Source organism: Mrakia frigida (assembly GCF_051309035.1).
Source record: "Mrakia frigida strain ATCC 22029 unplaced genomic scaffold BDY24scaffold_10, whole genome shotgun sequence".
In the NCBI taxonomy this organism is placed as follows: domain Eukaryota; kingdom Fungi; phylum Basidiomycota; class Tremellomycetes; order Cystofilobasidiales; family Mrakiaceae; genus Mrakia; species Mrakia frigida.
In genome coordinates, this window is record NW_027481271.1 from 118,574 (window position 1) to 129,103 (window position 10,530).

General features: G+C 54.7%; 3 protein-coding genes across 3 annotated transcripts; all 3 read right to left on the reverse strand.

Annotated features, from left to right (window-relative positions):
* Nucleotides 1–23: 23 nt before the first annotated feature.
* Nucleotides 24–1,733, reverse strand: MXR2 (peptide-methionine (R)-S-oxide reductase). The gene is made up of 8 exons (XM_076639796.1): nt 1,231–1,733; nt 1,073–1,153; nt 888–974; nt 743–775; nt 659–666; nt 508–579; nt 348–412; nt 24–231 (listed from the first exon to the last, which is right to left on the reverse strand). Exons 1-8 carry the CDS (start codon nt 1,430–1,432, stop codon nt 171–173), a joined length of 609 nt encoding a protein of 202 aa, XP_076497880.1. The 5' UTR covers nt 1,433–1,733; the 3' UTR covers nt 24–170.
* On the reverse strand, nt 1,583–7,602 carry BDY24DRAFT_384310 (uncharacterized protein). Its single transcript, XM_076639797.1, has 11 exons — nt 6,403–7,602; nt 6,127–6,280; nt 5,953–6,045; nt 5,749–5,885; nt 5,328–5,676; nt 4,342–5,250; nt 3,426–4,271; nt 3,226–3,354; nt 2,946–3,152; nt 2,475–2,863; nt 1,583–2,388 (listed from the first exon to the last, which is right to left on the reverse strand). Exons 1-11 carry the CDS (start codon nt 7,492–7,494, stop codon nt 1,831–1,833), a joined length of 4,863 nt encoding a protein of 1,620 aa, XP_076497881.1. The 5' UTR covers nt 7,495–7,602; the 3' UTR covers nt 1,583–1,830.
* Nucleotides 7,603–7,680: 78 nt separating this feature from the next.
* Nucleotides 7,681–10,529, reverse strand: CUB1 (Cub1p). The gene is made up of 16 exons (XM_076637862.1): nt 10,364–10,529; nt 10,171–10,268; nt 9,969–10,102; nt 9,837–9,875; nt 9,594–9,774; nt 9,331–9,502; nt 9,204–9,263; nt 9,030–9,120; nt 8,864–8,952; nt 8,747–8,777; nt 8,525–8,674; nt 8,375–8,458; nt 8,264–8,302; nt 8,168–8,193; nt 8,029–8,094; nt 7,681–7,929 (listed from the first exon to the last, which is right to left on the reverse strand). The coding sequence occupies exons 1-16, from the start codon at nt 10,405–10,407 to the stop codon at nt 7,893–7,895; spliced, it is 1,341 nt and encodes a 446-aa protein (XP_076497882.1). The 5' UTR covers nt 10,408–10,529; the 3' UTR covers nt 7,681–7,892.
* Nucleotide 10,530: the final 1 nt, after the last annotated feature.

The window sequence follows — 10,530 nt, forward strand, 5'->3', positions numbered from 1 at the left end:
GTATTAGTTTTTATACAGAAGCAGGGAGTTCTATCTTTGGTCTCGCTGTGTGTTTTGAGAGAGAGATCATGATTCATTAGGAGAGAAGTGGAAGAGGAAGAAGAAGGGGAAGTCGAGCACACATCAACCGCTCCGTCCTTCACGCGTTTCTTGCTCGTTCCTCTTCCCTTTTAAGCAGTCTTGTCGTCGTACTTGATAGAGACAGAGTTGACGCAGTGTCGCTCGTCCGTGCTGAGCGAGGGCAAAAACAAGGAGAGAGGGAGTCAGCTCGAGAAGAAGAGAGGGAGGTTGCGACGACGACGTTCAACGACGACGGGTGTCAAGAGAGACAAGGCTAGGGCACGCACGGGTTTCCAAGTCCCTCTCCCTTGAATACATGCCCAAGATGTCCACCACAGTTCGAGCAGACGATCTGAGCGAAATCGAAGAAGCAAGAGAGGAAGACGATGAGCCCAGCGACGACGTCGTTTCTCCTCCTTCGTCCCTCTTTTCCTCGCACAAACTCACCTCAGTTCGAACAGAGAACAACGATCGATCCTCATGACGGGTGATGGCTCCAGGGATAGCATCGAAGAAGGCCTGCACGAGCGAAGCCCAAAGCGGGACGAGAGTCAGCTTGAGAGGAGGAACGGAACGACGGGCGACGAGAAGAACGGACAGGCCATCCTTTGGATCGTAACAAACGCAGAAAAGCAGCAAAGTCAACTCGGATCGTGAAGCGATAGAGGCAAGATGCACTCACCACATCCAGACTTGAACTTGTGCTGAGCCTTGTCTGCTCAAAACGCAACGCAAAACGAGATCGAGCCGCCCTGAATCAGCAACCTCCATCGCCTTCTCCCTCCCTGCTTCTTCCACCTCTCTCCCTCCTTCGAAAGTCCACTCACAAAGAGGAGTCCCACACCCAGCACAGCCGAAAGTTCCCTCAGCAGGCAGGAACTTGTCGTACTCTCCCGTTCCAGGTCGTTCGGTTCCTACACTCGACGAACGAAAGAAGGAGCGATGAGAACGTCAGCGAGCTCGCTCACTCACTCTCTCCTCCCCTCCCTTCAGCTTTGAAACAGACACTCACCCTTTTCACGAAGAATACGGAACTGCTCCTTGTTGAGAACGGTTCTCCATTCCTGTTCGGATTTCTGAGCGGGGGCGGAGGCTGGCGTGTGGGAAGGGAAGGAAGGAGGGTGAGCTTTGAGGTTTCGGGGGGAGGGAGGGAAGGAGAGAGAAGCTCACAGGACATGGCCTTGACGATGGAGGTGGTTCGAAGGAAAGTGGGCTGTTGTTGTTGTTGGAAGATAAGCTTGGGTGTTGTAGTCTTGAAAACTTGAATCGTCGATCTGCAGAGCATGTAACGGTTTGGGAAGGGAAGAAGAGGTTTCAGGGAAGCGAGTTTGGGAGGGCGTCGGATCGAAGGAGGGTATGTAGCGCGCGTCATCTCCTTTCCTGGTTTGCCTTTCCCTAGAGAAGAAGAAGGGGAAAGTTCAGCCGGGAGTCCATGCAGAGGTTGGGTAGTTAGGTAGATAAAGAGACGCTTTGGCAAAAAGTCAAAAAAAGAAGGAGGAGAAACGGAAACGAATCCAGGTTTTGGGTATCTGAGAGAGAAACGAGCGCGAACGAAACGAAGAAGAGAACTGGGGGAGAGAGAGAGAGAGAGAGAGAGAGAAAGAGGAGGAAAGAGATAGGAGGTGAGCTGAGATCTGAAGTCCCTCGTGATAGAGATAAGCCTGGAGAAGGAGCGGGGAATAAACGAGATCAAGAAAAGAAGAGGGAAGGAAACAACGACGACGAGAGAGAAGCAAGAAAACAGCGACGATGGAGGGTACATAAAAGAGATCACGACCTCTGAGGGTCGCTATGCGAAGGAGGAGGGTTCAAAGTTGGCTGAGGATGGGTGTTGGCGTGCTGAGGAGGTTGAGGGTAGTAGGATCTCCTCGCGTCGTGTTGGTCGTTTGAACTCGACGACGTGAGCGGCGAACTCGCTCCTCCTGGGAATCCCCTCCGCGGAGACGACGGCGAATCTGCTCCGTGGCTGTGACTGTGACTCGAAGCCGACGAGTGGGAGAAGGGTTGATGAGGGTTGATGGGACGAGGGAAGTTGTTGGGGTTGTTGGCATGGCCGTCGTAACTCTGCTGCTGTTGCTGAGCCTGAGCCCACGAAGCTGGTCGAGATTGGGTTCCTGCTGAAGATATCGGTCGACTTCCTCCTCCTCCCTGACTGTTGTTGGGATCGAAGACGTTCCCGGAAGCGGTTTGGGCGAGGTTGTTGTCCGAACGGAAGGACGGCATCCGCTGCTGCTGCTGATCGTTCCCGCCTCGGTTCGGTGGTGGTTGCTGGAGAGGAGGTTGAGGACGACCCTGAGCACGACGATGGTTCTGGAACTGGACGTGGTACTGATGAAGAGGAAAGAGGAAGAGGTCGTCAGCAAGGGAGAGATCAATCGTCGTCGTCGAGAAGAACCGATTCGATCTGAGCTCACCTTCGAACAACTCTTCAACATCTCCTTCGGCGGCTGCTCGAGGTTCTTCTCAAAGAGATCGATAACCTGAGGGATGAGGAAGCGATCCAACTCGTCGGGAACGGTGTAGAAGTCGTCCTGAGCCTGAAGGAGGAGGGTGACGGCCTTGATGGCGACGAAGCTCTCGTCTCGAAGCGGGTTTCCTCCTTTCGAGTAGAGGATGCTTGGAGTGATGACGGTCGAGAGGTTCTGGAGGTCCATCTTGCTTCCCGTTTCCTCGTCGATGTGCGAGAACGACGCGACCCACTTGAGGAAGACGAAGACGATCTCCATCGTGTCCCTGTTACATCGAGGGAGGAGGCAGACGATGAGGTGGAGGTATCGACGACGTTCGGCTTCCGTAGGGAGAGCTGAAAGAAGAAAAGAAGAACGGAAGAGAGTAAGCAAGAGAGCTTGAGGGAAGAAGAGGACGAAGAAGGGAAGGGAACGAACTCTGAGACTGGCAGAACAGACGATGAAGTCGGAAGGTCAGGAGAGGATCCGGCATGTCCCTGAGGAATTTTTTGAGGAGAGCGGCGAGCTGAACTGGGTTCTCGTCCGTGAGGTTGACCGTTGAAGGATCTCGATCGAGAGCGTCGCACATGTCCTTGAGACGTCGAATGTTCCCGTTCTTCCTGAAGATTCCCTCCACCGACATGTCTGCAAGACGAAAGACAGGCCTGATCAATATCTGTGAACGAAGAGGAAGTTGTAGAGCGAGGGTATTGCTCACCCATCTGCTTCATCGCAGCGATGATGTCCTCGACGAAGGTTGGGACCTTGAGATGAGCGTCCGTTGCTCCCAGGACCGAATCCGATCCGGCTCGTTCGACGAGTTGATCCAGAGGTACAGCGAAGACTCCTGTCGAGTCGAAGAAGAAGAGTAGATGGTCAGCTATGAGGAGAAAGGGGGAGGAAGACGAAACGACTCACCCTTCTTCTTGATCTCCTTCTCCTTCTTCCCGCCCTTGAAAAGCTTGTTCCAGAAGTTGTTCTTCTTCGAAACCAACTCCAAGATCTCCTCCAGATCGAACGTCTCGGCCAACGGACTCTTCTGCAGCTGAAGCACGGCGAAGTACTTGATGATGAGCGATTCCACGGGCGAAAGGTCGGCGACGAGTCTCCTCTCAGTCGTAAAGTTGTTGGGACGATGCTCGACCCTCGCCTCGACGGCTTCGACGATTCCAGGGAAGTCTCCGAGCGTGAGATGGTCGTCGTACTGGTTCTCCACCTGAGCGATGGACATGGCTCCTCGGTCGAAGGGGATGTCGGGGGAGGGTTCGCTGACGATTCGAACGGACGTGTTGTTTCGAGCGAAGGAAGGTCGAATGACGGAGGTGATGGTGGATTGAGGAGCGTCTGGGTCCGAGGAGGAGGTGGTGGAGATCCCACCGAGAGGCGAGTCGTCTCGGGAGATGTTGCTGAACGAGCTGGGAGGGATGTGCTGGGAGGAGGGACGAGGGGAGTAGGCTCCGCTGACGGGTCGGACGGGTTGAGGAGAGTGAACCGATGCTGTGTGGGACTGGACCGTTGGAAGTGGTGGAACGGAGGGGAGGACCTTGTTCGATGAGGTCGAGGAAGGTGGGACTGGGACGCTCGACTTGGCGACCTTTCCTGAGGGACTTTCGACGACCGTCGACCTCTTTGGAACGTGAGCCGTCGTCGACGAGAGTTTCCGATCCAGGTTGACCGACTTCATCCTTTTGACGTCGTTCGAATCTTTGTAGGCATCGTACATCGATGTGGCCATTGCCTCCTCCGAAGAGGGCGCGTTGACGGCTGAGGAAGAGGAAGAAGACCGAAGGTCAGAGTCGAGGTCAAGAAGGACGGGCGACGCGAGCAAACTCACAGGGAACAGCAGCGACGACTCCCTGAGCTCGAAGATGACTATACAGTCTCCTCAGAGCCGCGTTCAACAAGAAGGCAAACTGCTCCAATCGAGTGACCGTCTCGAATCCTGAGATCGTAGCGTCGAGGGCGTGTTCGAGGCAGAAGATCGCTTCGGGAACCGCTGCGAGAGCTGCCGTCGTAGGAGGTTGATCGTTCCTCCGAGGAAGGTAAACGAACTCGTCGACGTCTGGACGAGGTTTCCGACTGGGAGCGACTTTGGCTGGTTTCGGTTCATCGACGGCTGTGGACGACGACTTCTTCTCCTCCTTGATGAACGGAGCGGCGGGTCGACCGCACGTTATGCACTTGACGCAGTACGAGTGCCAGTGAGGGAACGTTCCTAGTCGAATGCAGTCCTCCTCGACGGGTTTGGCGCACGAAACGCAGAGGTCCAACGGAACCTCTCCTGATCCAGCGTCTCCTCGAAGAAGCGACTCTCCGTCGACGAGGAAAAGACTTTTGTATCCGTAGTTGTAGCGGTCGAAAGCGAACGGCGACGACGATGACGGACCTCCGACCTTCTCCTCTGGTGGAGGAGCTCCCGTGAGTTCGGCTTGGGCTCGTTGCTTGAGAACTCGACGCCGACGAGCTCCTGGGTCTCCTCCGTCTCGAGCGAGGAGGGAGAGTCGATCGAGGAAACCTCCGAGTGCTGAACGGTCGGCGTGCTCTCTTTCGAGTTTGAGAGCTCCTGTGAGGGAGATTCGAATGAGGATTTTGAGGTAGTGGGCGAGACGAGTGACGAGAGAGAGGAGGTCTGCTGTGATTCCGGTCGTCCGACGAGCTCCGGTTTCGTGGGTGTGAGCGAGGAGGGAGAAGAAGTTGACCGTCGTCCGACATAAGAGCTTGGCTTCTCGAACGTGGGACATGCCTGAAAGAGGGAAGAGCGCGAAGAAAGGTCAGAAGAAGTCGAGAGAAGAGGAGGAAAGACGCGTCGACGAGGCTGACCTTTGGCGTTGACGGCGATGAAATGAGTCTCGAGTTCGTCGATGGTAGCGAAGAGGACCTCGACGTGGAAGATAAATCTCTCAGCCATGTTGACGGCTTCCATGTAGAGACTGTTGCTGACGTGAGAGAGCATGTCCGAGATGCAGGCTGCTGAGCTCTCCTCGAAGGCGGAGAGGACCGTCCAGACGCGGTAGACCTGCTGCTCCATCTCCTGCTGCTTGGCCTTGAGCGTCTCGGCTGTCTCGTTCTGCTCCTCGTCGAGAAGATGGGATCCTCCGTTCGTTATCGAGGGAGCTGGGGATCCGTGAGCCGAGGCGGCGAACCGAGAGAGGAGCTTGACGTTCCAGAACTAAGAGGGAGAGTAGAGGGTAAGTCAGCTCTCTCGAGCGATGAAATCAAAGATCGAGAGGAAAGAGCTCACCTTTTGAATCATGTAACATTCAGGATGCCAACACTCGTCCTGCTGATTCCGGTTGATCTCGACGAACTGCTTGAGGATCGCAACTCCACAGCCGACGCACTTCGTCGCGAATCTGGTGCTGTAGTGGAAGTGGCAGACTGAATTCGAGAACATCAGGTCAGCGAGGCTCAGGAAAAACGTACGAGGAAGAGAAGAGTAACTCACAGACGTCTCCGTCGTGTTCATAGTACGAATCCTGGGGACCGAAGAGCGTCGGGCAGGCCGAGCAGGTGAAGTGTTCGACGTGAAACTTCTTCTCTGTTGACTCCAACAAAACCCAAAGCATCAGCTTCCCTCCTACTTGTACGAGCGAGAAGAAAGAGGGAAAGAGGGACGAACGACACGCCGTGATATAGCTTCCTCGAAGAGCCATCCCGCACGAGCTGCAGATGAGATCCAACCTCCTGAAGTAGTCCGTCTCGCACAGAGGGTACTGCTTCCCGTCCTTGCTCTCGATAGGGAAGAACTTGGCGGCGACGACCTTGTTGCAGTCCTGTTCGAAGTAGAAGAGCAGATGACGAAAAGGGCAGGATCGAAACAAAACATGAGCTTGAGTTCGAGACGATCTCCTTCCTTCCCTTCTTCGACGAGGCGAGAGTAGAAGAAGAGACGAACCTGACAACGAAAGCAGTCCAGATGATACACCGTCTTCAACGCTCTCACGAACGGACCCGTGACTGGATGGCCGCACGAAGCACAGATCGTCTGAGGTTGAGGTTGACCTGGCCAAACCGCCTGCGACTGATGCGATTGAGATTGATGGGAGGAGGCTGAGCCTGAAGGAGCGTAGGCTGAGGAGGTGTGGGAAAGAGCTGAGGAAGAGTTGACGGGACCGAGGTTGTAAGGGTTGGAGGGTTGCTGGGTAGGGCTTTGGAGGGAGTTGGAGGAGGGAGGAGGTTGAGGAGGGTGGTAGTGCGATTGAGGAGGAGAGGGGTAGGCGGTGTGAGAGTGAGCGGAAGGAGGGGAGGAGGGAGCTGTGGAGGGTGGACGAGCTCCGTCGTAGGTGGATGAAGGGGTTCCTGGGCGTGATGCTGGTACTGGTAGACTGTAGGAGTGGGAGTGGTTGGAGTAGGAAGGGTCCATGGAGGAGGAAGGAGGTTGACGAGCTCTTGAGGACGAACTCGTTCCCCTCGCATCCTCTCCTCCCTGAGTCCCTCTCCCTGACCCCGAGTAATGACTCTCACTCCCACTACTGGCTCCGTCCGCATAGCTCGTTCTCCTTTCCCTTCCTAGGTAGGCTAGACCGTGATCGTCGTCGAGTGCTTCCTCGCTCGGAGGTCGAGAGTTCCAACGAGAGCCTTCTCCTTCCCCTGGGCGGTTCGATGAGCTCGGTGGTGGAGGGTTGGAGAGCCGAGAGGATGGAGAGGGACTCGTAGCTGATCTTGGTGGTACTGATACGGGAGGAGGGAGGTTGGACGTCGAGGATTGAGGAGGAGCTGAGTGAGGACCCGACTCGGGGGAGGAAGGGCGTATGGACAGCTTCGGCTGGTTCCTGTACGAATTAGGATAAGGCGAGTTGTCGTAGGGTTGATCCTGGGAAGGAGGGTTGTTTGAAGAGTAGGAAGTTTGCGTAGATAATGTTGGATGGGAGTAGGTGTTTGAGGAAGAGTGAGAGGAAGAGGGTTGCGTTCGTCGATCCGCTGCTGGTGAAGGGTAGCCTTCGGAAGGTCCTCCTCCTCGAGAACTCGAGTGAGAATTATAGTCCATGCTCAGACTAGACGGCCGAAGCGCAAAGGTGCGTGGAAGAAGGAGGCAATTCGAGCCAGAGAGAAGGAGGGGGGAAGGGAAGGGGAGGAAGGAGAGGTCGAAGCAGTTGGAGGAGGGAACGCTTCCCTTCGAAGGACGCTGTCCTCTTCTCTCTCTCCTCCCCTTTCCCTTTCTTCACAGACATTTCAAGGAGTAGTGATGATGTCATATAAAACGAAGCGATATAGGTTTTGGCTACGAGAACTAACACGAAGAAAGAAAAAAAAAGCGAAAGCACGACCTCGCCAAAGCAAAGCAAGCTGAGCCGTCGACGGCTGAACCCAACGACCTCGAGACCTCTGGAGAAAGCAGCGTCAGGAGAAACACGACCGAGAGAACCCACAACCCTACACACCAGCTCAATCAGAGTCGGAATCTCCCATCCCAGCCTTCAGCCTGTGCGAAGAAGCGGAAAGAGAATAGGAAACAGAAGGGGAGTGAGCTTGAGTCGAAGGCTCGAGCTCGAAAAACAAAGAGCTGGATTGAACGACGTACATCTCGAGAAGCTCATGACACTCGCTCAGGTGAGCCACGAGGATAGCCTGTCCCTCAGGGATGGAACTGAAGAGACGGAGGAGGCGAGGTCAGCACTGGAAGTCGAGGAGAAGGGGAAAGACGGGAAAGAAGAGCTCACCCGTCCCCGGCCATGAACTTGCCGTCCTGCGAAGAAGAAAAGCTGTCCTGGTCAGCATTCTGAGATCAAAAGAAGGTTTGGACTTCTGATACTAACCTTTCGCATGTTGTCGATTTGATGGAGAGCGAGATGGTACTGTGAGAAGGGAGAAAGGGGGGAGGTCAGCGGCGAGATGCTCGTTCGAGAGTGTGAAGAGAGAGGACGAACAGGGTAGAGATCACGAGCAGAGAAGGGTCCGCCGAATCGAAGAACCTCGTTTAGGCACTTCTTGACCGTCGAAAGTTTGTTGGCCTGGAAGAACAAGAGCGCAAGTCAGGATCAAGTTACGATGAGGAGGAGAAAGACGCGAGGACGAACGATGGGCATGAGTTCCTCCGAGACAGGCTCCGACGACGAGATCAGACGATAGATGAGACCGTAACATCTCCTCAGCAGGTAAAGAAGACCGTACTGTCCATCGGAAGGAGGCTCTCCGTCGGCGTCGACGAACTTTCCATCCACTCGCATCTGCGAAGAGAAGGAAGCAAGCCGTGAGCTCGATGCGAACGAAAAGCAGAGAAGGGTGGGAGGTGAACTCACTGAATCGATCTCGGCGAGAGCCATGGAGTAGCTGAAGAGCGAGAAAGAGGAGAGACGCGTCGAAGAAGAAGGTCAGAACGAGAACGAAGAGTCGAGGCGACGACGCGATGCACTCACTTGTACAGATCCGTCTCCCTCAGCGTCCATCGATGTGTCAGACTCAGACGCTCCAGCTTGGCTCGAAGTTCTGTCAGTCGGTCGAATATCTATTTGAAGATGGGGAGGAAGGAAGGAGCGGTCAGAACGCGACGACGAAGAGGAGGAATTCGAGATGCGGACGAACAGGCTTCAGGGGAATGGGAACGTCGTCTTCGTGCAAAGCTCGGATGTCCTGAGCGATCTCAAAGCACTCCTCCAAAAGACCGGAGAGAATACTAGCCAAACAGAATCGTCTAAAGTTAGAAGTAGTTCGGGGTAAACGGGCGAGGGAGGAAGAACGAGAAGGACGACGACTCACGCTTGACCTGTCGGCACCGACGATCCTCCAGGACCCAAGAACTTTCCGTCGACTCGTTTACTACGGAAGGGAGGAGACGAAGGTCAAGGAGTGCGAACGAGAGAAAGAAGACGAGTCGAGAACTTACCCATCGATCTTCCTGAGCTCCTCCATCAACGCCTTCACTTCGGACTTCAAAGGCTTCTCCATCGCAGCGAGACTCGACAAGGATTTCCTGATCTGCACGAGTCGTTGATGTATGGGTACAAGCTCCACTGAGAGGACCGATAGAGACTTGAAGAGATCGCCAAGCACTCGTTCTGGGAGGAGGGAAAAGAGGGAAGGAAGGAGGATGCGGAGGTCAGCTTCGATTCTCCTTCCCTTCGTTCCGTTACCTTCTCAAAGACTCACCAGTGTCCTCCAACTTCTTGGTGAGAAGCTTCTCCATCGCTGCTGGAAGCTGATCGTTCTCCGTCTCCTGGGTGATGACCTCTCGAAGTTCTTGAAGTCGTGTAGAGTAGGGCTGAAGGTCGGTTTCCGTGTACACTCCAGACTCGTTCATGTGAGTGAGGAGCTGCCTCATGCTTGCGAGCTGGAAGGAAAGAAGAGGTCAGCATGTCGATCCTCCTACTCTGGAGCTTGCCCAGGACTCACTTGACAGAAACCAGCGACGGAGGTCCTCGATTTGCCGATCTGAGAAGGAACGAAGGTGAAGGGAGGAGAAGCTGGTTGTCAGGACGGAGGGGACCGATGGAGGAAGATGGAGATGGAAGGGATGCGACTCACGACAAGGAAGAAGAGGGATACGAGAGAGAAGACATCGGTGAGAGCTTGATCGACTCTGTTGGGCTGAGAATCAGTGTCGGAGGAGGTCGAAGCCTGGTTGGCGTTCTCGTCTCGAATGTCGTTGAGCTTGGTCACTGAGAAGAGCGAGAAACCATCAGTTTCCAGTCCTCCTACGATGAAACTAGGAATGAGAGTAGCTCACCTTGCTTTAGAACGGCGTGGTAGATAGATTCCACGTCTTTGGGTTGAATGTACTCGGTCATGGAGGCCTTCTTGAGGAGAGTCAACCTCGTACGGATGCTGCAGGTGGAGGAGGAGGAAGGGAAGAAGGGGATCAACCAGTCAGTTTCAAAGCTCAAGTTTGCACAGAGAGAGCTGTAAGGGTCTGTACTCACTTGATCAAGGATTCTAGGATCGGTAGCTCTTCAGAAGGTACCATGATGGGATATGGATGGGTGAGGGTTGGAAGTGACTCGAGTTCGACGTCGTCGTTGTTCCTCCCTCTCAGTTTCGAGCGAGTCCCCCACGTTGGGTCCGAATATCTCGACCGATTTCCTTCTTC

Bases quoted from the DNA above. Each gene is read 5' to 3' on its own strand.
- MXR2 (XM_076639796.1), bottom strand. From the start codon at position 1,432: ATGACGCGCGCTACATACCCTCCTTCGATCCGACGCCCTCCCAAACTC. The intron at 975-1,072 runs GTGAGTGTCTGT...CGTCGAGTGTAG, and splicing joins CCGTATTCTTCGTGAAAAGG to GAACCGAACGACCTGGAACG. The intron at 413-507 runs GTGAGTTTGTGC...GATTTCGCTCAG, and splicing joins TGTTCTCTGTTCGAACTGAG to ATCGTCTGCTCGAACTGTGG.
- BDY24DRAFT_384310 (XM_076639797.1), bottom strand. From the start codon at position 7,494: ATGGACTATAATTCTCACTCGAGTTCTCGAGGAGGAGGACCTTCCGAA. The intron at 6,046-6,126 runs GTTCGTCCCTCT...TGGAGTCAACAG, and splicing joins AAGCTATATCACGGCGTGTC to AGAAGAAGTTTCACGTCGAA. The intron at 5,251-5,327 runs GTCAGCCTCGTC...TCCCTCTTTCAG, and splicing joins CATCGCCGTCAACGCCAAAG to GCATGTCCCACGTTCGAGAA.
- CUB1 (XM_076637862.1), bottom strand. From the start codon at position 10,407: ATGGTACCTTCTGAAGAGCTACCGATCCTAGAATCCTTGATCAA. The intron at 8,675-8,746 runs GTGAGTTCACCT...TTCTCTTCGCAG, and splicing joins CTCTCGCCGAGATCGATTCA to ATGCGAGTGGATGGAAAGTT. The intron at 8,095-8,167 runs GTGAGCTCTTCT...CCGTCTCTTCAG, and splicing joins AAGTTCATGGCCGGGGACGG to TTCCATCCCTGAGGGACAGG.